The following is a 27703-nucleotide window of genomic DNA, read 5'->3' as shown; positions in this document are numbered from 1 at the left end:
GCTCAGCTTGTTCACTTTCTTGGTTAATACCCGTCTGCTCTTGATTTTCTTCATTTTCTCCATTTGTCTGGTCTTCTTTGGGTTGTTCTTGAGTCTCAGTCTCTGCAGCTTCCACAGTTAAATCCGGGGTTGTGGTGCCCCCTTCTGGAGCTGATTGCGGTCTGTTTTCAGTTTCTGTAGAGGTCACCTGGTAGAGAAACCTTTTGCAATTTAAAGTATAGCTAACTCTAATACAGAGAGGTTTCATGCAAAATAGATATAAATATCCATGGCTTTCAGAGTGAGGAAAATCTAGCACTGTTACCATAGCAATTGACAATTCAAAGCAAAATATTATATTTTTTGAAAGGGCAAAAGTCCTCAAAATATCACATATAAACAGGAAGCTGAAACCCATGAATACATATATATATGAGTTGAGAATTTAAGAGGCCCCAAGTTTATAATTATAATCAGTTTACCTCGTCAGTGCTTTCTTTCTCAGTTGAAATTCATGCAGAAAAATTTCAACCAAAGTAAATCATGCAGTTGATTCATGCAGGGAACATATCTCTCTATAGCAGTAATAGTTTGAAATCAAATAGAGAAGTGCACATTTAAATGTTTAGATCACCTCCGTTGCATCTTTGTCAGTCTCTGATTTCACTTTGTTTTGGTCGGGTTGATCTTTTGAGTCATGGTTAAATGTTGTGCCATCTTCCATCAAGGTTTTTTCTTCCGTCTCTTCTATTTGTGCATCAGGGGCAGGTATGTCGGGCACTTCGGTTGTCTCTTGTAACTGCTGAAATTAATTCTTGAAGATTTAAGTCACTGTGCATTTGCCCCATTTATATTATTGTGGTAGTTATGCACATGCAAAATAAAATAGCTAGACTAAAAGCCCATAGACTCAGTACCTGTTCAGACTTTTCAAATTCCTCATTGATTCGCCTCTCCTCCTCCTGTAGCTTCTGCTGGCGTGCTGCTTCTTCTCTGGCTTTGGCCAAATCTCCTTCCATCTGAGCCACCTCAGCCTTTTTCTGAAATCACATGCTTGTTTATCAAAAAGGTTTGCTACTTCTGATATCAATATTTGAGCGGTCTAAGCTAAAGCACATATGGCAGGCCCTGTGCAAAGCTGCCATCTTTGCCGAGAGACCAAGACCTGCCTGGCTCTGACGATTTGCTCTTCACCCCTATTTTACACTATAATGTCCTGTCAAACACTGCTGCACGAATACACCTACACAATGTAATATGCACCAGTGTGTTTTCTGATCTATGTTATGATGTTTCCTCATCAAAATATCCCATACACATGTTTAACACACAAACCCTGCATATTTAAGATGAGTTCTTCTCTCAAACAGAAAACATTCTCCTCCACCTTGTGATGTCATGTGGTAATACAGGAAGTGCTCCACTGTGTCTTTAAACTACATACACATTTACTGGAATAAATCATGTGTGAATGAAACAAAACACAATTCTGGGTATGTTTTGATCAGGCTTGGGGCTCACAAGAGTCAATTTTGTGTATTATAGGACCTTTAAATAGTAACATTATAAACAGAGGAGCAGGAAGAGAGTAAAGTAGTAATCTAGTAATCGATAAATCTATAGGTCTCTAATACAAGTAACCTATACTGTGTTGTAAGTAGGATGTTAATAAGTTTTAAATGAATAATTGTGATTATTCAGATCAGATCAGATCATTCAAAAATAAGAGTTAGAAGCAAAGATTTGTGGTTCAGTCTGTATTCAAAAAGTAAACAAACAATGTACTGCATTCATTGTAAAAACTTGCACCTAATGATTTTTAATATTTGTATGGACTGTAGGAAACATAATGTACTGGAAATGGTGACATTTTATTGTATTTTACTGCTTATAATCTTATAAGTCTTATAATTATAATTGTAATGAAATGAGTATTTTTTTTAATGTGTTCACAGGGACTGCACCTGCCCAGGGAAGATCTTTTGTAAGATTAATGAATTTGTACATGGTCCCTGACAAATACATAATGAAAAAGTAAGTATGTGATTCAGAAAAGTTTGCTGTTTGCACACTTTTTAGTAATATAATTTAAAAAAAAACAACTTGTCATGCTTCTTCTCACAATAAAAGTGTCATGATGTCTGTTTGTTGCTGCCCTCCTGTACTCTCTCTCCCCCTCCCTCACCTGTCTGTCTGGAGCTGGGCGGAGTCTCTGACTCCTTCTGCTCACACCTGGAGCGCATTAGCGCAATCACCCTCACCTGTGGTGGCGCATAAGAAGACTCGGCAGACTACACTCGGAGCCAGACCGTCCGCGTGTAAAACGTGAATGTTCCAGCTCTGTTTTTTTGCATTCCTGTTACCCGCCTGCTTGTTCTCATTTTGGATTTTTGCCACCTTTCCAGACTCCTGCCTTCGCCCGCTCCTGCTCCTGCCTCTACGCTCCGGTACAGTCATCTCACTCTGCACTGCCTGTCTTGGTCTCTGGCGTCCCGCCTGCCTCTTACCCTGGGTCCCGCTCCTTGGACTACGCTGGCCCTGTCTGTCCTGGTCTCGTCCCCGCTCCCGTCTTCACTCCAGCCCCGGCTTCCCGTTCCCGACCCGCTCTCCGTCCGTCCTGCCTGCCTCCTGCTTCCTGGGTCCTCGTGTGTGTTATTTGAACTGTTTAAGACTTTGATTCACAAGACTTGTAAATAAACACTGTCGACCTGCTCTGAGTCCGCATACTTTGGTCCTGACCCGCACCGTTACGACAAAAAGCAACACTAAATCTGATATGACTAGTTTTGACCTTTTGTTGATACAGTGCCCTAACCCATAGATGTAATTTATACACAGTAACCCTGAATGTTGAGAAATGATGAGAGTAAAACATGTAATTAAATCAGTGTGACTATAATATCTTACCTGTTCCTCATATCTCTCATTGGCCTTGTATTTGTAAAGCCAATGAGCCAGGTACAGGATTGGGTCATCAGGACGCTGCTCAGCCACTTCAGCAAGACCCTCAGCCAAACAGTGTCCCAGGTGTTTTTTTATGTACTCTGAGTCCATGTTTCCTCTGTGTAAGAAACATTAAAAAATATATATATATAATAAAATAGTGTGAGATTTAAACCTTGCAGCACTCCACGTCCAAAGCCTGTTATTGCACTTGCACCTGTGGAAACTTACTTCTTGACGTCAGATTTTCACCACGTTTAGTAAAATAACTCTTTGATTAATTGACTTAAACTATTAAACTATGAGCAACAAGCAAAATAAGAAGAATTTAGAAACAAGAGGCAACAAGTTAAAAGCAAGAAGGAACAAAACACCAAACAAACTCGGCATCCGGATGTGTGTGGGTGTCGTCATGGCAACTGAGTCACATCATTAACGGTCCCCCAGGAGCTGAGAGCTGACCACAGAGTTAACGCTGTCATAAACACGTGTGCGCTCTGTGTTTACATTGTGTGCCAAAGAGATTATTTTTAAGTAACTGTTATGTATGTAATAGCGATACTAGCGCACAGGAAAAAATAAGCCGTGGTGAGTTACCGTAAATCCGCTTTCTCACTGCCCAAACTGGCGGTGATGTTTATGACACTGCAGTGCCATCTTGCGGTATGCTAGCAGATTGCAGTATTTTCGCTTTGATATTGTAATCTACTTATTATTATGTTATATCATATTGTCGGAATGAGCCGGTGCGTATATGACTTGAAGACTGATTTTACGATTTATTTTCAGTTTTTCAGTCCAAGGGAAGTGCGTGTGAAGATGGTGCCAGCTGTGTGGGTGCGCTCACGGCAGAGTCAAAGGTCTGATGGTCCGACCCATGGATCCTACCTGGAGCGGGCTCCAGTTTCACTCATGGGTTTCACTGCGGGACAGTGCGTCAGCTCCAGCTGTCCTGGTCCTGCCCAGCGCTTCCACAGGGGGAGGATTGCGTCCTCAGTGAAAGCTTTGCGAAACACCCGGATTCTAAGTCACTTTCTGTGGAAATATTTAGTAAAACGTGCAAGGTAATGTCCCCTTGATTTGTATTTATTTGTAATTTTCACGTGGGTTCAGAGAAAAGTATGTTCATAGTATTTGCATTTTGTGTTGTAAGTTTGCATGCTCAATACTTGTTAACATTTTATAAGCAAAACCCAAAGTCGTCTCGGGTATGATTTTTTATTTATTTATTTATTTTTAATCCAAAATGTAAACTGGGCATAGACCTACGTGATATTTGCTAAAAATTCACAGTAACTGAAAACGATAAAAATGAATACGTAAAAAACACGTTCTCCTACCAAAGAAAGTAAGTCTAGCATAGGTTTGTTCTAATAATACTGTTCCTGTAATTGAGCTTAGGTCAAATTTGGAATTGGTAGATTTATGGCTCCTCAGCAGTGTTTGTGCATATGTGTTTTGTAGCCTATAGCTGTGTGTTGGTGTTGCCTTCACAGGAACAGTTCTGTCCTCACCTGGCAGGTGAAACTTCTCTGATACACATGTTTCTAATGTCTCTGTGGACACTCTCAGTCCCCACTATTCCTCCTCCCCTCGTAGCCTCTTTATTTTTAGTCCATGTCTTCATGGCAGATGGTCAAGATACTATGATGATGTGGATGCTTATATCATAAAGTTTATTTGGCCTTAATTGTTTCTTGAATCAGACACCAGTTGCTGGACCAGCCAAGACCTAATGCTTTTACACCTCTGCATTTGAATAGTATGCAGAGGGGCTGTTCTCCAGGCCAGTGGTTTGCAGATTGCACTGCAGTAGCCTCCATAAAGCAGATCTGTTGTGTTTGATTAGAGTCCATAGTCAGAGGAGACCTCTGCCCAGACGCTCACACAGCCTCTTTTTCGTCTGCCACTGCACCTGCTGCTCTTCTGTTAAGGATGTATCTGAACTGAACACTGTGGCATTAGACATCACTCTGGATGAGCCAAGTCAAGTTTTTTTTAAATTTTATTTTGTCTAATTTTATTGTCTCCACGTAAAAGAGACACTATTAGATTTTCAGTAAATATTATTAAGGTGTTTTTTAGAAGAGGATGCAGAATGATTTAGCCTTGATGCGTAGTGTGTGTGTCTGGCATCACATGTTCTTGGACTCAGAACGTGTTGGTTTTGAGTTTCTTTCACCAAGTGAGCCCATGTGACCTCTTGGCTTTGTATCTGTATTTTCCAGTCTTCAAAAGGTGAAATAAGGTTAAAGATAAAAGCTGGATTCCAGCATCTGCTCGAACTGTTTGCTAATTATTTGTTTTTGATTTGATTTTTGCATCCGAATGCATTGGCCAAATAGTAATAGATAATACTTCTTAATACCTCAATTCCCAACTCTGATAATATGATGAATGTCCTCCCCACTCTTCGCCCCCATTTCGCACTATACTTCCTTGTAAACTTATCTTTGGACAGATACGATAACAGTGAAAGCCAATTGTTATCTATAGATGTAGCAGTTCTGGAGTTATAAATCAACAGGTCTATATGTCTATTAGCCATCAGACCATGGAGCTGGTCTTGGAGATTATCCTGGGTCTTCACAGCTTCCTGGTATGTAGTGACTGAGGCATACCATGAATGACAGCAGCTGTCGTCTTAGCAGGAGCATAATGTGTTCAGGAATATGTCTGTAAATACACATCCGGACTAAATATAAGGGTGATTACATAGATCATAAACCGTAATGACTGCTCTAGCTTAGCTCTTCATTGTGAAAGGATGTGTTACTTAATGTGACTCATGGGAAGTTGTAACAGGTGGAGTGGTCTGTATTAATGTGCCCCCTATAGGGTTGAAATACAGGGTTAATGGATAGGTGACAGGGTGTTGAAGCAGGCCAGAGAGAGTGAACTTCAGGGAGCGATGGCTGCGATTTGACCCCGTGAGAAACATAGGGGAATGGGGCCACGGCAAATGTCAAAGGACGTGTGATAAAAGCTCTTGTTTGCTCACTTGGTTTGTTGTTTACAGCTTAACTAAATTCTCAACATGGTCCGTGTTCAGTGACAGATTGAGATGTTTGTCATGGTACATAAACTCTCTTATATGTTACATTCACATATTTATTCTTCAAACAGTTCACGGACCCCATGGTTAAAACGGTTTGAATCATGACATTTTACTGTTGACGATTATTGTGAGAAGAAACATTTTATAATTGTTCATGATTACTAACAATATGAACAAACAACAGTCAAATCCTTCATTTACTTCTATTTGCATTATGTAATAGATTACAATTCCTAGAATGTGACCAGCTTTTTTTAAAATTAAACTTCCTGAAATATAAAGTTAAGTTAATGTGACACAGCAGGATAAAAAACACTTCACATTTAGGTATCTTGACCTGTATAATCATGATTACTGATGAAAATGTTATCTTAAAGCATCTCTACGCTAATCTTTGTGCAGCAATTATAATATTTAAAAGATTGATCCTTACAGACTTGAAAATGATTTTTGTCAAAAACTGCTATCATCAGCTTTTGATAAAAGTAATTTTTGCTTTTTATTTTATTACCATAGCTGCCTAATGTAATATAAAAATGTTCTCATTACCTCCACAACCTAAACTAAAATGGCAAAGGTTTCAAGGCCTTCTCAGGCATAAATGGATCTATCAGCCCCTTATCAAGGCAAAAGTCTAAGTACATTTTATTTACTGTTTTAACAAGCATAAAGGTAGGCAAAGGTGCAAGGCACACTGGGGGAGTGCTCTCCCACTGACTTAAAGATTCGTCCAATCCCTCCAAACAGAGCACACTGCGCTGCTGTTGTGTTCTTGGGCAAGACACTTAACCTTAACCTTGCCTCCAGTGTCTGCTTAAATTGGTGTGTGAAAGTGTGTGTGAGTGGGTGAGTGGTGCTTTGATGTAAAAGTGGTTTGAGTGACGAGTGGAGGTGGGATAGTGTGGTAGCAGATAGGGCTGATGGGGTAGGGGGTAGGAGGTAGCTCAGAGCTGGGTAAGATGAGTTGGCTGAGGGTCCTGTTTATCGGAGGGATGTGAGGCTCTGTGCGAGGCTCAGCCGCAGGAATGAGCAGAGTCATCGGGCTTCTGAAAGGCGACACTCGCTCCTGACGGCCTGCAGCAGCTGTGCAGCCACATTATCTGTGTGAGCGTGTGGCTGCGCTCACAACTTTTAATGCTTCATTTTTGTCTGAGTGCTCCAGGTATTAGCCTGTTCATTCATTATATGTGTCACTTTACCCCCTGTGCACAATGTAAATTCTTCTTTTGAGCTGACTGCGATCTCTGAATTAACCACTGTCTCACTGTGCAGGTGTAAACATTACATTACATTCTTTTAAGCATATACTATAGTATACTGTATACACATTTGCATTCTATTCCAAACAACTATTTCATGCATTTTGCTTAATCTTAAATCTTAAAGTTTTATAATCTAACATCATGAAGCCTTACTACCTAATAGCTGCCACAGAAGAAACAGTTTATCTTAGTTGGTTGCAAACACATCAAAGAGTGTAAGCAAATGCCATTTGGAAAAGGAAGTGAGTGTCTGCTAAGCTAATAAGTAATCTGATGTATACGGCTAATGTCAGGATGTCTTTAGAGGGAGGGAAAGTATCCGAGTGTCTAGTCATTTTGTTACTATGGAGACACTTTTAAGAGCTTATGGTTCAGTGAGAGTCAGAGCGCTGTGACACTGGACAGATGGAGGAATGTGGGGTGTGGAGGTGAAACACAGATCAAAGCTCAACACTGATGATCACTACCAATGCCAAAGATCCACATGCATCAGGTTACAAACATAAAGCCGTTTAGACGGCTAAACTTCAAAGATATATGTTATGACAGTTGTAATTAATAGCGATTAAAATGCAAATTCCTTCCTCCAGTTTCTTCTAGGGAAAACTTGGTGTGGCAGTTCTGCTTCGCGATGCGAAGATGGCCATCCTGCTCCCTCCCCCAGGCACCCAAGTGTTTCGGCCCTTCACCCAGGCGTCGCTGGAGGAGATCAAGAGGCTCCAGGAGGAGAGTCAGAAGGCAGCTGCTGTAGAGGGCCACGAGGGGGAGGAACCAGAGGGACCCAACCCAGACCTGGAAGCAGGCAAGAGTCTGCCGCTGATCTTTGGAGACCCTCCGTCTGAACTACTCAACACCCCTCTGGAGGACATTGACCCCTTCTACAAAGCACAGCAAGTCAGTGTGAACACAGTCTCTTAGTGCACTGAGCAGAGCCTCTGTAGGGCTGTAGATAAAAATTGAATAAATGTTTAAAAAACATTCATTAAATTCTAACATGCAAGCTGTATTTCATACATATAATATTTATAAGCTGTGTGAGTATTATTAATTAATCAGTGCAGTATTTGTCAAGTCAAAGCAACTTTATTCTAATATTACTAATTTGAGTAATTATGCTCTTTTTTCTCAGACATTCATTGTGATCACTAAAGGAAACACCATCTACAGGTTCAGTGCTGAACCGGCCTGCTACATTCTGACCCCCTTCAGTCTTGTGAGGAGAGGAGCCATTAAAATTCTCATACATTCATATCCTTTAAACATGACCTATTAGTTAACGGGTAGAATATGTACTTATATTATTGTTTATGCAACATTTATTCCTTAATCAAGAATTAAATTATTTAGCATGTTCATCATGATCACAATTCTGTCCAATTGTGTGTTCATGACAATGAGCAACCCACCAGCGTGGAGTAAAACTGTTGAGTATGTATCACCATCTTGTACCATGAAAATACATCTATTTCCTCTTAATTCTGTTTATTATCTTTTCATAGGTATGTTTTTACTGGCATTTATACATTTGAGGCGACAGTCAAAGTGTTGTCTCGAGGTTTCTGTGTGGGACCTTTTACATTCCTTCGAGATCCATGGAACTGGCTGGATTTCATGGTCATCAGTATGGCGTATGTATCCTGCGGTATTCACTGTGTCGTTTAAATTACATTTTAGACTCAAAAGTTGAACTTTTCTTCCCAGATATGTTACTGAGTTTGTTGACCTTGGCAACGTGTCAGCACTCAGAACCTTTCGCGTGCTTCGAGCCCTCAAAACAATCACTGTGATTCCTGGTATGTCTAATATAATGTTTTGACCCATATAAATGAATATGCACATTTCCACTGTGAAGCGACTTTGAGTGTCCTGAAAAGCGCTATATAAATAAAATTTATTATTATTATTATTAAAAACATTTAGCCTAAAAATAATATTCATTTAGTGAAAATTGAACTGATTATTGGTAGTATTGGATGATGTCATACTTCCAGATGGGGGCAAGAATTAGATTTACCCTATTGATCACATTGTACTTTGCCATGAAATAACCAAAAGGTAAATTCACAAATATTGAACCAGATCATTTCTGTTAGTGAATAAACCCCAGAACTCACTGTATTACAACACAAATCTGCACTTGAACAATATTAATTTTATCTGACCTATGGAATGTCATCTGAAACCAAGCAATTGTAACCGTTCTCTATAATCTAATATGAACTGTTTTGTTTTGCCAGGTTTAAAAACCATTGTAGCTGCATTGATCCAGTCTGTGAAGAAAATGGTGGACGTGATGATTCTGACTGTCTTTGCCCTCGCTGTGTTTGCTCTCGTGGGTCTTCAGCTCTTCATGGGGAACCTGCGTCAGAAATGTGTGCGCTGGCCCCTGTCCAATGACACTACCTATGAGTTCTTTAACACTACATCTCTATTCAATGACTCCTTATTATTGGACAACTCAACATATATCAACAGTACATTTGATTTCAAGGAGTATATTGAGAATCCAGGTAAAAAACATCAACTTGACACAGTTCATATGGAAGTGATTTGTTGTTGGTTTTTTTCTTGAATTCTTGAAATATTGTTGTAGAAAATCAGTATTTTGTGGAAGGCAGTCTGGATGCTCTGATTTGTGGAAACAGCTCCGATGCTGGGTATGCTAATTTATAATGTTGTAATTTATTTTATATGTATATTTATATTTTAGATTTAGATACATATAGATAAATCAGATACTGGACAAACAGACTGACTTATTTTCCGTGTTGATAGAAAGTGCCCTGAAGGATACACCTGTATTAAAGCTGGGAGGAACCCTAACTATGGCTACACCAGCTTTGACTCTTTTGGTTGGTCCTTCCTCGCTCTGTTCAGACTTATGACGCAGGACTACTGGGAAAACCTGTTTCAGCTGGTTGGTACCTCTTTAATTTAATGCTATAAATAAACTATGGTAGTGCTTTATAATATCTACACTTTTAGTTTACTTAAAGCAGACCTAACATGCAAAATTTACTTTTCAGAGCTTTTAACCATGTTATAGTTCTCATTTACTCTCTCGAAGTTCTAGTTTCAAGACCCTATATATTGCAGATCAGTCCTTATTTTCACCGCCAGCAGCATCCGCCCACTGTTCTGTATTTCCTCCATTTTCAATTTTATTTTCTTAATCTGTGATATGTGCAGAATTTATCAGTGTTGTGTAGTTATTTTGGTTCAAATGAAAAAAAACAAAAACAAATCTGCTACTTGTGAGTGTAATCTGTACCTATCCATAGGACGGGCTCACCGCTACATGGCTCTTTGTTGTGATGACGTTTACGGCGACGTCACCTCCCACTGGGCACTGCGGTTTTCTAACATGGAATTTAGAGGACTTGTTTCTTTTATTAAGTCATTTTAGATGAATATTGCAATTTAAAATGTGCAAATTATAACATAATGCTCCACAGGTGTCATAATTATAACTATAAAGCAGATGAAAGCACAATAGGTCTGCTTTAATGAAGGATGAGGCTTCATACAAACAGTTTATTAAGACTGATTTAGGTGTAGTAACTGCTTAATACATACCCTTACTTTATTTAAGTACATTTTAAAGTGAATACTTTTTACTTTTACTTTACTACATTTGACAGCAGGTATCTGTACGTTCTGCTCCATTACATTTTTGCACAGGACTGAAAAGTAAAAGTACTTTTTATGAATACTGTTTAAGACCTGCTTGAACTACAAATGTGTAGTTCGAGCAGATCTCAAACAGTAAACAGCAAACAAAAATATACAAATAGAAAATAACAATCATTTTCATTATTTCCGTTGTACAAAATTTATCACAGATTTTTTATCAAAATCAATAAGTTTGAAGCCCTATAAAACCTCAAAATCTGCATGAAATTCTTTTAATCTTACTTTTTTTTTTTGCTCCAGTATCTGTACTTTTATTTAAGCCACAAAATTATGTATTAAAATTACAATATATCTGTACTGGGGCAGGACACATTTTGCACACACAAAGTAGTTAGCTGATGCATTCTATTCAGGTTTATATCGAATCAACTATTTGTTCATTATGAATTCTGTGTTTAAAACTTTTGTCCTAAGTTCTTGCAGCTTCTTTCACACCTGCCACACAGATCCTGCGTGCGGCTGGAAAGACGTACATGTTGTTCTTTGTGGTGATCATCTTCTTGGGCTCGTTCTACCTCATTAACCTGATCCTGGCTGTGGTGGCCATGGCCTACGAGGAGCAGAACCAGGCCACGCAACGGGAGGCCATCGAGAAGGAGGAGGAGTTTCAGAGACTGCTAGAGCAACTCAGGAATCAGGAACAGGTACTGCACACACTAATGGAAATGAAGAAAGGAAGTTTGAATCTGTTTCTGATGTTGGGTGTGCAATTCATTTATTAGACTGGACTAGTTAGCACATAAAAAATAATTTTAGCATTCAAAATTAAAATGCATGCATTGATTTCAGTACACTTATACAGCATAAGAAACAGGTCTTGTTGTTACAGTCAGTAAAATGGTAGATAGATATTCATGTAAACAAAAGTGCATTCAATGGGAAAATCATTTAAAAACAAATTGTTGATGCAGCATATATTTATATCTATACAGTATATGTACAGATAGTGAATAATCATACCACCCTGACTACTAAATGCATTTGTAGGCCCAGCTTCAGGGTAGTCGTACGACTCTCACCAGTAAAAAGTCCCTCAGCCAGCACGCAGCATCAGAAAGAAACCACAGCCCTGATCATGAGGAGGTCACAAAGGACTGCAATGGGAGGGTCATTCCTAAACTTCTCATCAGGGCACCCACTATGGTGGAGGTAAGTCAATACAAAATAAAAACATTTTAGTAAACAGTCATTACATTTTTTGTTTTGTTTTGTTTTTTCATTGGCTGTTTTATTTTATTATTTGTTTGTAAGTTGAGAATAATGGGTTCGTTTGTTCATGATTGCTACAGGTGCCCCCTGATGAAGAAGAGACAAAAAAGTCATTAGGCTCTGAGCACAGCAGCATGCTTCATGTTGAAGACCCAGGCCTGACAAATAGAACAGGCAGTGTTCTCACAGTCGCTACTATGGCAGCCATGGAAGGTATAGTAGTACATTTTGCACAGCTTTATCTTTTGTTGAGCTGATTTGATCTAACACATTTTAGAAACACAGATCTCTAATTCTCTAACTGCAGTTTATCATAGTTTAGTATTAGCTGTGTACACATGAAGCCTAGCACAGTAGCTTTGTTATCCTGAATTACATTCTGTAGCTGTATCCAGGATAATCCCTGTTATTGTAACATCAACATTTGGTGCTGTGGCATAGTGGTGTTAAGCTTGGGGTATTTTGGCTCAACTTAACCCTGCCGACCAAAGACAGTTTATTAAGTCACTTTGGATTGCACTAGTAAAATGGTTCTCACTTTTTGCATCCAAGTACCACCTAAAGTCATATTTGTTTAATATTTATTTATATTTGGCTTTCTGAGTACTACCAGATCTAAAATGAGACTTTATGGGTGAAATTCCATTTCTGTGGTGTACTGAGGGCTGTCACTGCCAGGTCAGTCCTTGTTATCTTAACCTGTGGCATCAAAGGTATAACACTCATTACAACAGAGGCATAGCCAAACTGGATTGTACTAGACTAAAATGGACAACATTATCACAATGTCTTGAGAGTTCAAGTATCCGGGTCCTGGTTCCCTCATTGATAGTAAATCAGTAACTTCTCATGTGGTACAACTCCCGCCTCATGCCACTTCTCTTCAACTCTCGGGCTACTACACATTATTTTACAACCAGACCTATATTCAGAAGCAAGGACCACGCCACAACAGTGGTATATGATAAAGATATTTATTGATGATATGGATACATGTGGTGGCTGGGAGGATTCAGGATGTGAGCTCTAAAATTACATTATACCAGCTCTAAAATTAGACTAAACAATGGATAAGGTCATTCAGAATAATGATTAACAAAAACATTAAACATTCTTTCTGAATAAAACAAATATTCAAACTGCACAGAGCCCTGCATACCACCAGTAACACCACAGGTTGAGAAACACTGCATTATTGATGCTTATGAAAGTTTACACAATACTTTGACTGCTGTTTGCCTCTTTTTGTCTAGAGTTGGAGGAGGCACAACGGCCATGCCCACCCGGCTGGTATAAGTTCGCTGACATGTTCTTGAAATGGGACTGCTGCGTGCCTTGGGTCAATTTTAAGAAGTGGATGTACTTTGTTGTGATGGACCCTTTTGTGGACTTGACCATCACCATCTGTATTGTCTTAAACACCCTGTTTATGGCAATGGAGCACTATCCCATGACTCCAGAGTTTGACCACATGCTCTCCGTCGGCAATCTGGTAAGCAACTGTTCTACAATGAAATGTGTCTATTATAAATTGGAACTAAACACTAAATCTTTATTTTTTTGCTACTAAACTCTGTATATGGTGTGTTAATAGTAATGTCTATGGCTGTCTAATGTCTGTTCCTAGTCTTTTTTGGGCAATTTTAGTGCAAACTAAGTAAAATGCACCTGTGGTCAAAAACAGTCAAAAACTGAGCGTGTGCTGCCTCTAGTGGCCACTGCAGTATCAAGTACTATGTGACATCACCCAGGACTGCCTTCTGTACAGCCATGTTTCTGATTACAAACTTCTGGGTACAGGGGTGGATACCTATTAGACCAATCACACTATACCTCCAGGCCCTTCCCCCCTATTTTTTTCTTTAGTCTTCCAGATATTGCCCAGTTCAGCAACTCTATTTACAATGTGTTGTGTTTGACTTAAGGTGTTTAGTCCCACTTTAATAACTGTAATAAAATCCTCATCTTCTATCCCTAGGTTTTCACTGGTATCTTCGCAGCTGAAATGTTCTTCAAGCTAATAGCCATGGATCCATACTACTATTTTCAAGTGGGATGGAACATTTTTGACAGCATCATTGTGACTCTGAGTTTGGTTGAACTTGGGCTGGCCAATGTCCAGGGATTATCTGTCCTAAGGTCATTTCGCCTGGTGAGAAAGATTTCAACAGTTTGTTTGATTGTTGCTTTTACTTGCTATTACATGAACACTGTCTGTTCTTTTCGAGACAGCTTCGAGTCTTTAAACTGGCCAAGTCATGGCCCACACTGAACATGCTGATCAAGATCATTGGAAACTCAGTGGGAGCACTGGGAAACTTGACTTTAGTGCTGGCCATTATTGTCTTCATTTTTGCTGTTGTTGGGATGCAGCTGTTTGGTAAAAGCTACAAGGACTGTGTGTGTAAGATATCAGAGGACTGTGAGCTGCCACGCTGGCACATGACCGACTTTTTCCACTCGTTCCTCATCGTGTTTCGGATTCTCTGTGGAGAATGGATTGAGACCATGTGGCACTGTATGGAGGTGGCAGGTACTGGCATGTGCCTCATTGTCTTCATGATGGTCATGGTCATTGGAAATCTGGTAGTAAGTATTTTTTGTTTCTGTTTACTTTACCTTTGACTTCAGCTATTCAGTATTTGAGAGTGCAGTACTTATTGTTTTTAGCTTATAGTTATATATTTAGAAGATTTGTTGTTTGACATTTCTGGATGTACGTTATTGTGTGTCTCTGCTGTGAACCTGCAAAGCTGACAAACAACCCATTTTAATAGATTACAGTTGTCTAACTATAATACCCTCAGATAGTTTGGTCTGTCTTAGAATATTGTTAACTCCTTGAGCCTAAGAGGCCACAGCCAAACAGTGTGTAATGTCATGCCTTGTAATTGTATCCAGTGGGTCCTAAGACCAGTGTGTGACATTTTGGGCTTGTTGACGTCACTGAAGAAATTGTAAATACATTCACATATCCTAGAGAATTACTAGAGCCAAATCCACTTCCTGAGTTATTCATAGCTACAGAAAAGGAAGCTGCTCATCATAATGTGATGACAAAAGTGTTGTAGAGTGCCATGCCAGAAATAATCAAAGCTTTTTTGTGGTTCACACTTCACCTCACAGCGTTCAGTGCATGCATGCACATTTAGAGACATGGACACTATTCACAGTGACATAAAGCCACATAATAAAGTTACGTACTTCATCAGCGGCTGTTTCTATTTAAAGCCAATGACCAGTGGTCAAACAGTGCATTTGACCTTGAATATGTGCTAAGACCTGGCTCTAGTGAGCATGCAGCCGCTGCTGTAACAAACACAGACAGCTGAGGCAGCAGAGAGCAGGTGGGTCAAGTCAAGTGATTAAATGCTGAACTATAGTTAATTGAATTAATCTAATGTAATATTGACTGAGATCTAATTAGTAACTAAAATAATGTGTCAGAAAGAGGTTACATTTACTGAGCTGCTGCAAATTCGTCATAGATGTTACTAGAAATTATGTTGAAAATATATTACGTAACAAGTCTGGTCAGGTGCATTGTAGCAGAGTGGTTGACATTTCAGCCGCTGGGCAAGGAAATAGTGGGCTTGTTAAAGACGAGACGACGAGTTTGAGTTATACTGCATGAGCTCTAGAGTTCATCCCCTGTGTGTTATAGTGTTAGTGAACCTAGCAGTCTGGATCAAACACTTGAGATAGATTTTCGTAGATGAGTTCAGAAAAAGAGGCATGAGTATTTTGTATAATTATTCATATTTAGCAAAGACACCAACTGTAGCTGTTGATCTGTAGTCTACAGACTCTGACGCTTACTGAGTGCAGACAGATTCAACCTTTTACAAGCCTATGAATTATATCCCTGTATAAAGAAATCTGTTCCTATCTTGTTTCCACTTATTTATTGCTGAGACAGTTTGAGGGGCTCATTCGTGTGTGTTAGCCTCCTCTTCCTGCCTCACAGCTTGGACACAGGAATGCACAGGATCAGCCCACACTAGCTCTATGTAACTGTGATCTCTCTCTAAACCTGGGGAAGAGGAACTGTGAAAGTGTCTAACCAGCTTTACAAACTAAAGATAGAAGCATATGCGTTAGGTGACAGATAACGTAATATTTACTGAGGCTCCTACAGCTTGGACTTGATATGTGATGTCATGTGAGATACTATTCACAGTGACTTTAGCCACTTTAGCGACCAAGGGTTAACCACGTTTCCTCTCCAGGAACAAGGGAAAATACCACCATATAGTTTCCATGCTAAATGATCCCTGACAGGTGAAGTCAATTACACTGATAATCTCCTTATCATGGCTCACATTAGCGGTGAGGATTTAAAAGGACTCTATGTAGCCCGCACTCTTTCTGTTTTAAAAGGTAATACAATCACTGAACCTGGGTTGCAGTGCCCTAACGCCGCAAGTTTTTCTCATTCTCAGTGTATGGGCAACATATTCACCTTATTACGGAAGTTGCTGTGGGCGTCACTATTAATTCAGGTTGTATTATTTTACATGAGGTTGCTGATCCTGACAGTAAATAAGTTCCATAGGCCCTACAGAGCCGTTTTAAAGCCTCCCAGAGAATCGGTGCAGTGTTGACTTATTTGTTGGTAATGATTGGCTGCAGGTGATGGGGTTTAGGTAGTGAGGATTCAGATCGGAGAAAGTCCTTTTAAGTTTTAACCAACTGGATTTCACCACTGAATCTGGCAACCCAAATGAGAGACTTGATTGTGAGGCTCATTCTGCTTTCTGACTGTCTTGAGAACCAAAACATCAAATTATAATGTTTAACAACCTGGCCATAATGTCCAATGTTTTTGTAATTAAGAAAAAAAAGGTACAAATGTTACCAGAAATACCTATACACAGTTAGGTCATGTTTATGGAATTTAAAATAAAAATATTACATATAGTTCCTTTATATATATATAAAAAAATGACTTGATCAAGTTTGACAAAACAAATAAAATAAAAAGTAAAAATTGCTGAGTGATATTTTTTAACCTTGAGTGTAGAATCTCGAGTCTGAAAATTTCAACTAATCAAAAACATGAGCAGAGACAGGGGCAGGAAACAGAAGGTTTCTGGGCACTCAAGCCTTAAATGTAGACTCTCTGAGTAAGCTTACAATTTGCAATCGGTATAACAAAGATTATGAAAGTCAATTTTTAATATTTTGATGCTTCTAATGCTAAATAATTCAACTGTCATATTATATAATTATAAAATTATAATGACTGCTTCTTGCAGGTCTTGAACTTGTTCTTGGCCTTGCTGCTCAGCTCCTTCAGTGGGGACAACCTGGCTCCTGGAGAAGAGGATGGAGAGATGAACAACCTCCAGATTGCCATTGGCCGGATCAAATGGGGGATTGCTTGGCTAAAATCGTACATCATTCGAAAGGCTTTGCAGATTCTTGGGAGAAAACCAAAGGAGGAGGATCCAGACAGTAAAATGGAGGAGATTGAGATGAATCATTTGGAGTCGACTACAGCTTTGAAACTGGCTGATGGGATTCCAAACTGTGTCGTGGAGGGTCCCACCTCTGAAGCTGTTCTGGATGCGGAGGTTGGATTTAGTGTACCAATGGCTGAGGGAGAGTCAGACTTTGAAATCTTAGATGATGACGAAGATGATGATGAAGAAGAAACCTCTTCGAGCGAAGAGACAAGTGATAAGAAAATGTTTGAAATGGTAATCATATTTGTAATTAATCTGCAATAGCATTTAATTGCATTATATTAGATTAGGTATTGGTGGTTTTCAGATGATGTCATACTCCCAAATGAGGGGCAAGAACTAGTTTTCCCTATTGATTACATTGTGTTTCGACATGAAATATACAAAAAATAAAGGCACAAATGTTCATCCTGATAATTTCTATTCTCTTCTTGTATTAGAACACAAATCTCTATAAGAGATCATTTTAGCTGTCCTCTATCTGAATGTTGTGATGTGAGAGAGTTTGGTTTACAACAAAAAACATATTCTGTAAAGTATTACATATTTGGACTTATGATTTCTGTATTTTTTTATAGAGAAAAGCAAGAAGTAAAGATCTCTGGTACCGAGGTGTCAAAGTAAGTAACACAATTCAGTTTGCCTTTCTAATGAATTCTGTAAAAGCAAACTAAATGGGTGATTTATACTTACTGCTAGCTACAAGGTACATTCAGTGGGGATGGGGATTCTTCAGTCTGCAGCACCGCGGATTATCAATCATCTGAGTCTGAACCAGAGGAGGTGGAGGTGGAGGAGCCTGATCCAGTGGAGCCAGAGGCCTGCTTCACTGACGGTGGGAAATATCACACTCATATCTTTGTAAATGTGCATGTGGAAGTTGACCACCTTAGTAATTTTACAATGACAATCTATTCTTGTGAGCTTTTCCCCATGTTATACTGCTGTTACCTCCTCAAAAACATACCTGGAGGTTTTTTAATTCACACATATTTGAGTAATCCTTCATTAGTCTTAATCTTAGTAGAGACTGTCAATTCCAGTCTTGTAATCATCCAAATGAAGATGAAGAAATGAGAAGATGTATGGAGTTTAAAAACACAGCTGAGCAATTATTGTATTACCAAATGGCATCACTAGGTGGAACAGAGTGTTTTCTTTTTGAGAGAGGTTTGTGTGTTAAACATGTGAGAATGACACAAAACAAAACTCCCAGTCTGTTTTTATATATATCAATGTGGAGTTTTCATGCTCATCTTGTGTCTTGGTGGGTTTCCATCTGGCTGTGCGTTTACCCCATCAACCCAAAACGGGGTTGATGGGGGCTTATCCTCCAGTTCAATACTCCTGATGAATATCCTGAGTGTCTCTTTGAAAGATGGGTTAGTTACACAAGACTCATCTCCCCACAAGAAGAAAGTCTCCAAAATAAGACTACTGTATCAGTTATTTTCAGATTCTAGTATGTGATGATGTCATACTGTCACATGGGGGGCAAGAGACAGTTTTCTCTATTGATTACATTCAATGGTGGATGAAGTACTCAATTTTGTTACTTAAGTAAAAGTACAGATACAGAGGCAAAAAGTTACTCAAGTAAAAGTATCTCATGAAAATAATCTACTTAAGTAAAAGTAGAAGTACCCATTTAAAAATGTATGTACCAAAGTATTTCACACAAGTGTTATTAATTTGTTAAATGTAGTGATATTTATTTAAAAATTATGCATATTTTGGTCAGCAGTTCCAATACGTTTCTGAAATTTTGTATATTATAGTTTGCTCAAAGCTTGACCTTGAAAACATTTCTCAAGACGTTACCACAAACACGGTCAAAATAACCCCTCAAATCTTATATTTTTACTTTTCAGTCCATTTCAAAAATGTAGTGTAGTAGAAAGCACTATAAAATGTACTTAAGTAAAGTACAGATACCTAGAAATTCTACTTAAGTACAGTACTTTTACTTTGTTACCTTCCACCACTGATTACATTGTACCTTGCCATGACATATTTGATAGGTAAATACACAAATTTTCTACCGGATCATTTCTATCAGTAAATAGACCCAATTTGTAATAAAACTTTCTGTTTTATTACAACAATCTGCATCTGCATGTCATCTGAAACCCAGTAATATATTTAGGTATTTCTATATGTTTAAAGAACTTTCTGTTTTGTTACAAAAATCTGCATTTTAACATTTAAAATTTTTGTCACCCCCTATCTGTATTAAATAGTATTAAAAAAATATTAAACAATATTGTCCTATAGAATGTGGTGATGTCATCTGAAACCCAGCAATATATTTAGGTAGTTCTGTATGTTTAAAGGCTGTGTCCAGCGCTGGCCCTGTCTCTTTGTGGACATCACTGAAGGTCGAGGAAAAACCTGGTGGAACATTCGTAGGACCTGCTTCACTATTGTGGAGCACGACTGGTTTGAGACCTTCATCATCTTCATGATCCTCCTCAGCAGCGGGGCCCTGGTAGGTGCTCATGACAGAAACTACATTTTCTAAGAAGGCAAAGCAAGGCAAGGGAAGTTTATTTAAATAGCACAATTTATACACAAAGTAATTGAAAGTGGTTTACAGAATAAGAAAGACATTAAAATCACAATACAGCAATCTTCCTGAAGGTGTGAGACAGGCCACTACTTTGACAGTGTTTAAATCCAGGCTCGGAATGGTTCTGTTTAGCTGTGCATATGACTGAAAGGTTCCAGGTTTTAGCTGCAGAAAACTAAAACGCACCAGCAGGAGGCCGGTCCCTGAAGTCCTCAGAGTGCGAGATGGTTCATATGACACTAACATAATGGAGATGTGAGAGAATCAGAAGAACTCATTTTGTGTTGTGTTTGTGTTTGCTTTCACAGGCCTTTGAGGACATAAACATTGATCGCAGACGCACAGTTAAAATAATACTAGAGTATTCTGACAAAGTCTTCACCTACATCTTTGTGGTGGAGATGCTGCTGAAATGGGTGGCGTATGGCTTCAAGACGTACTTCACAAATGCCTGGTGTTGGCTGGACTTTTTCATTGTAGATGTAAGTTGCACATTTTGTATTGGTTATTGTTGTACAAAATAGGCCTATCACGATGCCAAAATTTGAAGTGCGATATATTGTTGAAGTAAATATATTTGAAGCACGTAACAAATTTTGAAGCACGAAATATCGCTAAAGAGATATTCTGTGATAAATGATAATATTGAAACTACTGCTATTGATACAGAAACAGTAATGAAAGATATTCCCAGTAAACCATTTGTAAATAGACATTATCATTAAGAGACATGAGCTGCAACAAATAAATAACAGAATGAAGAAATAATTAGCCATAGAAATAAAAAAATACCTCAAATCTCCCAACTTTTATGAAGATAATTGTACTTATGATAAATATTGAGCCCCAAAATATATTGTTCTAGCTATCATATTAAACGATAAGTCAATAGAGTAATTATAGTGACTGGCCTAAACGATAATATTGAAACCAAGCATACCAACCATAAAGCAGAATTATCCCAAAAAGTATTCTAAATGTACAATATTGTTAAAAAAAAGTTGCAATAAATAAATACAAGAATGCAACTTTTAAGTAGTTAGTTTGTGTCTACAATGAGTCATAGAAGTTCATAATTCAACCCTCTGCAGCTCAAATCTCATGGTAGAACAGAAAAATCATCAAAAAATGTCTCACTAGTGCAAAGAAAACGCCCCCATGGTAAATATTGCCCCCCAAAAACTATCGTTCCATCTGTCATGTCTTGAAGTCTATATAGTATTCATCTTGACAGACCTAATATAAAAGGTGTTTGTTGCTAAATGATTCACATGAACTTTTGTGAATCTGTCACAGGTTTCCCTGATTAGTTTAGTTGCCAACTGGCTGGGCTATTCTGAACTTGGACCAATCAAATCCCTACGAACTCTCAGAGCACTCAGACCTCTTCGAGCTTTGTCAAGATTTGAAGGAATGAGAGTAAGTTTCTTATATAGTGTATAGTTTTATATAGTAAATCATTTCACATAAATGGGATCCTTTGTTTTTTGTGCTACTAATTTAACTGGCTTCTGTTTGTGAGTTTGATCCTTGCATGCTTACTGAGTGGACATAAGAGCTGCTTTGGTAAGAGCAATGATTATTTATACCTATTATTATTACCTTTACCTTTCTATGTTATAATGTTGTTTCCTCATCACAAACATATCTGTGTCTGTTATGTTTCATTCACAACACACAAATCCTGCATATTTAGGTTGCGTTCTGTTCCCAAACACTTTCACTAGAATCATTTGGATTATTTCAGACCTGAAATTGTCAATCTCTACTAAATAAAAGGTAAAAGGTAGCTGTTCGCTTGAAAACTACCTCTTCATGACATCACAAGGTGGAACAGAGCATTTTGAGCTTTGGAGACAGACCAATAATACAAGGTTACTCAAACATGCGTGAATGAAACAAAACACTACTCCAGGTATGTTTTTGAGAAGGTAACAGCATTATGACATGGCTTAAAGTGCCCAAGAGTCAATTTGTTTAATATAGGACCTTTAAGGAAGGCTCAAATATTCTTTGGGTTTCAGGTTGTGGTCAATGCCTTAATTGGAGCCATTCCCTCCATCTTCAATGTGCTGCTGGTCTGTTTGATCTTCTGGCTCATCTTCAGCATCATGGGAGTCAATCTTTTTGCTGGAAAGTTTTATCGCTGCATCAACACCACGACTGCAGAAATCCTCCCAATGTCACTTGTTAATAACAAAAGTGACTGTTTAGCCCTTCAAGAAGCAACACAGGAAGCACGCTGGGTCAATGTCAAAGTCAACTATGACAATGTGGGGAGTGGATACCTCTCCCTTCTTCAAGTGGTGAGATGTTGTTTAAATAATATGCTCATCTTATGTGAATGAAGATGTTACTGTTATAAATATTATCTGCAGGCAACCTTCAAAGGGTGGATGGACATCATGTACGCTGCTGTTGACTCAAGAGAGGTACTTTCACTGCATTTAAAAAAACTCTTTCTACCTGTTTTTTGTTCTTTTTTACATTAAAATACAAACATTACTATCTGTTTGGTTTGAACTGCTGTTTATTAAGATATGATTATAGATCTTGTATATCAATGTATTTTCAGCCAGAAGAGCAACCTTCATATGAGATCAACTTGTACATGTACATGTACTTTGTCATCTTCATCATCTTTGGGTCATTCTTTACTCTCAACTTGTTCATTGGTGTGATTATTGATAACTTCAACCAACAAAAGAAAAAGATAAGCATAAATATAATCCATAGACTGTATAAAGCAGTGGACTAAGTGAATGTGACGTCACCCAGAGCATTCGGCTCCAGTCAAATGAAGCTCATCGAGGCGAGCAGTTATAGGGTCAAATTTGGAGCCGAGTCCATATTTGGAACTACCCTGCGAGTATCATAGCAACCAAAGAGCCAATCTGGAGCAAGGCTGTTGAAAGTAATGCCTTTTCCTGCCCGCAGCCCTTGTTTAGAAGGGAGTGGCACTTAGCGACGCTGTCAGTCAAAGGTGTTGCTAACGCTAGCAGGAGCAACCTTGGGGAAAGAAGTCGCCTGATTTGTCTGTTATTAATGTTCATGATGCACGCCCATGAGCACTTCCTATTTGGCTAGCACATTAGCTATGTCCACTTATATACACAGTCTATGATATAATGATTTATTTTCATTCATAATGTTGTTTTAATATGCAATTTAAAGCTTAAAAGTCTCTTGAGTAATCAGATTTACTGTTTCTGCACTTTGGAGATAAGGACATCTTCATGACTGAAGAGCAGAAAAAGTACTATGAGGCTATGAAGAAACTGGGTTCAAAGAAGCCACAGAAGCCAATCCCACGTCCAACAGTGAGTGTTCTGGATGTGTATTTAACCTGGATACTAAATGCTATTTTCAGTGTGAGGACAAACTGGTCTAGCTTTAGCTTTGAACTGTAGCAGAGAGAACAGGTCACTTGACTCACCCGGATTTGTGTCTCTGTCCAAACCTCTCCCTTGTCCCCTCTCCTGACCTTCGACCCCAGAACCCATTTCAGGGAATGGTCTTTGACTTCATCAGTAAGCAGCCATTTGACATCTTCATCATGGTGCTCATCTGCCTCAACATGGTCACGATGATGGTGGAGACGGACGACCAGAGCCCAGAGAAGGAGGACTTCCTGTTCAAAGTCAATGTGGCCTTCATCGTCGTCTTCACCGGAGAGTGTGTGCTGAAACTAATCGCCCTCAGACAGCACTTCTTCAGAAATGGATGGAACGTTTTTGATTTTGTTGTGGTGATTTTGTCGATCGCAGGTTAGTATTAAATGCACTACTAAAATTTATGCAACCTCAAAATGTAGTGTCATATATAAAGCAGGGCTATTACTACAACTACTTACTACTAATACATCTTATTTCATTGCCTATTTAAAAATGTACTGTAAAAAGTATTTCACAAAAGTGTTATTCATTTGTTAAAGTGTTAAGTGTAGTGATATTGATTAAAAAATTATATATATTTTGGTCAACAGTAACAATACAAATTGATTTCTTATACATTTTGTGTATTTATTTTTGTTTGCTCAAAGCCGAAGCTTTAACTCGAAAACTTAAGTCAGGATATCACCTTGAACATGGTAAAAATAACCACTCAAATCATATGAAAAGTGCTGTTTACTTTCAGTCCAGTTCAAAAATATAGTGGAGTAGAAAGTGCAGATACCTACTCTCAAATGTAGTGAAGCAAAAGTAAAAAGTATTTTCTTTCAAATATGTACTTAAGAAAAGTACCGATAACAAAAAATTCTACTTAAGTACAATACTTGACTACTTGTACTTCATTAGATTCCTCCACTGCTGCCTTTAATCCTAAACATTTTATTTATTTCAGGAACCATGCTGTCGGACATCATAGAGAAGTACTTTGTGTCACCCACTCTGTTCCGCGTGATTCGTCTGGCTCGAATCGGGAGGATCCTGCGCCTCATCAAAGGAGCAAAGGGCATCCGGACGCTCCTCTTTGCTCTCATGATGTCACTTCCTGCTTTGTTCAACATTGGCCTCCTCCTCTTTCTTATCATGTTCATCTTTTCTATTTTCGGCATGTCCAACTTTGCCTATGTCAAAAAGGGAGCCGGTATCGATGACATTTTTAACTTTGAGACTTTTGGTGGGAGTATTATCTGTTTGTTTCAGATCACCACCTCCGCAGGTTGGGATGGGCTTTTACTACCTATGCTGAACAGGGAGGCTCCAGACTGCGATCCAACCTTTGAGCACCCGGGCACGGATGTGAGAGGGGACTGTGGGAGCCCCGGGATGGGTATGATGTTCTTTTGTAGCTACATCATCATTTCATTTCTGGTTGTGGTCAACATGTACATCGCCATCATTTTGGAGAACTTCAATGTAGCGCAGGAGGAGAGCGGGGATGCACTCTGTGAGGATGACTTCGAGATGTTTAATGAAACTTGGGAGAAATTTGACACTGAAGGAACTCAGTACATCGAATACAGCCAACTTTTTGTATTTTGCGACGCATTACAAGAACCGCTAAAGGTCCCTCTGCCGAATCGCTTCCGCCTTATTGAAATTGACATACCTTTAGTCACCGGTGACAGGATTCACTGCATTGATGTGTTACTAGCTGTTACTCAAATGGTCCTAGGAGACACTGTGGAGATGGCAGCAATGCGCGAAAGTATTTTGGCAAAGTTTGCACTCAGTAACCCCAAGAAAGACTCATTTGCCCCCATAGTCACAACTATTCGTCTCAAAGAAGAGCTGCAGTCTGCTATAATGATACAGAAAGCTTACCGCGCATACTTACTGAAACGCTGCATACGCCACGCTGCTTTCATGCACCGCTCTCTGAGGATAAGGAGGAGGGACGAAGAGGAAGAGCCTCCAGAAAAAGAGGGTCTTTTGGCTCGGAGGATGGGAGTCCTCTATGGGACAGACCGGGAGCTGGCAGAGGAGATGGAGCGGGCGGATTTACAGACTTTAGCGGAGCAGCAGCTTCTCCAGACTCACAGAGACTCAGAAAGCCCTGAGCCAGAGCATCCTCATCTCATAGTAGTGCCTGTGGAGATTACCAACGAGGTTTTGTTACATTCAGCCCCAAACACTTGCCCTTATATCCCCTTTGAAGACTTAAGAGAGTCCATTGTATAACAGAGAAGAGGGATAATGTTTACTGACTTTTTTACTGATCAAAAACATCAGGAATCATCTCTAAATATTTCTAGTTTTAGAGGTAAATGATTCCTGTTGTGGAGGCTGTAAACAAACCCCAGGGAAGTGTGAAGTTTGTGTCTGCAAGAGCACGCTGACAAACTAAACATGTTTCCTTATTATTATTATAAAGGCCTGTATTACACAAAATGGACTCTTGTGAGCTTTAAGCCATGTTAGAATGTTGTTACCCCCTCAGAAACATACCCGAAGTTATGTTTTGTTTCATTCACACATATTTGAGTAATTAATAGTTTGTCTTCATCTCAAAAGATCAAAAAGGTCTGTACCACCTTGTGATGTCATCAAGTGGTAGTTTTCAAGTTATCAGCTACCTTTTACCTTTTGTTCAGTAGAGAGGGATGAAATTATGATTCTAGTGAAGGTGTATGGACTTTAAAAACACAGTGGAGCGCTTCCTGTCTCACCACATGACATCACAAGGTGGAACAGAGCGTTTTCTGTTTGAGAGAAGAACTCAGCCTAAATATGCAGGATTTGTGTGTTAAACATGTGTGAATAAAACAAAACTCCAAGTATGTTTGTGATGAGGAAACAACATTATAATGTAGATCAAAAAATAGTGTAATATAGGGCCTGTAAATGTATACAATCAGATGGGTGTAGTGGAACGGGCAATAGAAATATTGTAATCACTCTCTCCAAATATGGGTTTGTATAGAAACACTGTTAATTGATAATTTTAGCAGAGCACAAAATGTGACCAGTGTGAAACTATTGAGTCATGAGTGGCCCTGGTAAACTCATGCAGTATTTAAAGTGACTGCTGACAAAGTGGGTAACAAGCTAACTGGCAGAGCTAAAGACCCAGTTTATATTGCACTATTTATACCTACCTATGCCTCCAACAACTGAAACAAGCTCATACCCACTGATACTGCTCTTTCTTGGAAGTATTGGAGAGCATTGTTTATTAGTTTAAAATGCATATGACAAGTTAGACTACTAATTTCTCTAAACATAGTAATCAACATAATTTTACAAAAAACAAAAAAATATATAGTAATGTATAATTTTGCTTCCTCGTTGGACACAAATATGACATATGTAGAGGTAATGGCATAACTGTTACCAAGCAAATATAATGTTAAACTTACCAAAATAGTTAATTATAAATATTTACCACAGGTACTATCCCAACAAACCAAGTAATACTTGTAAACATGGAAATGTGTCATATGCACTTTAAAAGTGTAAACAAAGTACTGTTCTATGCCCATGTGGAGTTAGGTCATATAAAGTAAAGATACAGTCTGTGGGTTAGATCATACACTGTATTAAGTAAATATACAGTGTATGGGTTACATCATAGACTGTATAAAGTATATACAGTATACAGTCTATGGGTTAGCTCCAGGGACTGTGTGTAAAAAGCTTCACTTGCCGTCTTAACTGAAATGTCTTATTCATATGCATTTTCAAGCACTTTTACAGTTTTCTAGTTTTCTATGACTTTGCTCTATCTCAGTCCTGTTGGAGGAGAAAGTGTCTGTGTCCAGTGACCTGCAGAAAAACAACTAAACCAGTGCAAACTTTATCATACAGAAAGTAGTGAAATCCTTCTACCTTCTATCTCATTGAAGAAAGAACCACAAGCACCCCTGGTTGCATCACACTGTCACACTTTTCTGTATCCTAAATGTGTATATTTTGTTATTGATGAATTTTATCTGAAGTGGTAGAGTAATAAAAAGACATGGGAGGTGTTCTTAATATTGACTGCCCTCTAGTGACTGTTTTGGGACATAGCAGTGTACGTTTGCCTTATGTATGGATGTTTACTACCACAAATAAGAAATGACCACAAAAAAGGT

At 38.8% G+C, this 27703-nt stretch overlaps 2 protein-coding genes across 2 annotated transcripts; one reads left to right on the top strand and one right to left on the bottom strand.

Annotated features, from left to right (window-relative positions):
* Positions 1-2: 2 nt before the first annotated feature.
* dydc2 (DPY30 domain containing 2) lies at positions 3-3033 on the bottom strand. The gene is made up of 5 exons (XM_055229838.1): positions 2887-3033; positions 897-1019; positions 614-781; positions 39-187; positions 3-6 (listed from the first exon to the last, which is right to left on the bottom strand). The coding sequence occupies exons 1-5, from the start codon at positions 3031-3033 to the stop codon at positions 3-5; spliced, it is 591 nt and encodes a 196-aa protein (XP_055085813.1).
* A 4808-nt stretch (positions 3034-7841) lies between these two features.
* Positions 7842-27602, top strand: scn4aa (sodium channel, voltage-gated, type IV, alpha, a). The gene is made up of 27 exons (XM_055229294.1): positions 7842-8136; positions 8372-8514; positions 8590-8670; positions 8742-8870; positions 8944-9035; positions 9480-9752; positions 9836-9899; positions 10018-10159; positions 11382-11579; positions 11923-12084; positions 12225-12357; positions 13398-13636; positions 14123-14296; positions 14377-14733; positions 17403-17846; positions 18191-18232; positions 18312-18447; positions 19946-20100; positions 20490-20663; positions 21478-21600; positions 22206-22487; positions 22560-22613; positions 22757-22894; positions 23397-23501; positions 23678-23948; positions 24526-27119; positions 27247-27602. Exons 1-26 carry the CDS (start codon positions 7882-7884, stop codon positions 25806-25808), a joined length of 5649 nt encoding a protein of 1882 aa, XP_055085269.1. The 5' UTR covers positions 7842-7881; the 3' UTR covers positions 25809-27119; positions 27247-27602.
* Positions 27603-27703: the final 101 nt, after the last annotated feature.

The sequence above is a fragment of the Periophthalmus magnuspinnatus genome, chromosome 19 (assembly GCF_009829125.3).
Source record: "Periophthalmus magnuspinnatus isolate fPerMag1 chromosome 19, fPerMag1.2.pri, whole genome shotgun sequence".
Lineage (NCBI taxonomy): Eukaryota > Metazoa > Chordata > Actinopteri > Gobiiformes > Gobiidae > Periophthalmus > Periophthalmus magnuspinnatus.
The sequence above is the reverse complement of the archived record's forward strand: the minus strand, read 5'-3'. Positions and strand labels throughout refer to the sequence as shown.

Coding starts and splice junctions, on each gene's coding strand:
- dydc2 (XM_055229838.1), bottom strand. CDS start 3,033: ATGGACTCAGAGTACATAAAAAAACACCTGGGACACTGTTTGGCTGAG. Junction 782..896: donor AATTTGAAAAGTCTGAACAG/GTACTGAGTCTA, acceptor AATTAATTTCAG/CAGTTACAAGAGACAACCGA. Junction 188..613: donor CTGACAAAGATGCAACGGAG/GTGATCTAAACA, acceptor TTTCTCTACCAG/GTGACCTCTACAGAAACTGA.
- scn4aa (XM_055229294.1), top strand. CDS start 7,882: ATGGCCATCCTGCTCCCTCCCCCAGGCACCCAAGTGTTTCGGCCCTTC. Junction 9,900..10,017: donor GGAAACAGCTCCGATGCTGG/GTATGCTAATTT, acceptor CCGTGTTGATAG/AAAGTGCCCTGAAGGATACA. Junction 18,233..18,311: donor TCTGGTACCGAGGTGTCAAA/GTAAGTAACACA, acceptor ACTTACTGCTAG/CTACAAGGTACATTCAGTGG.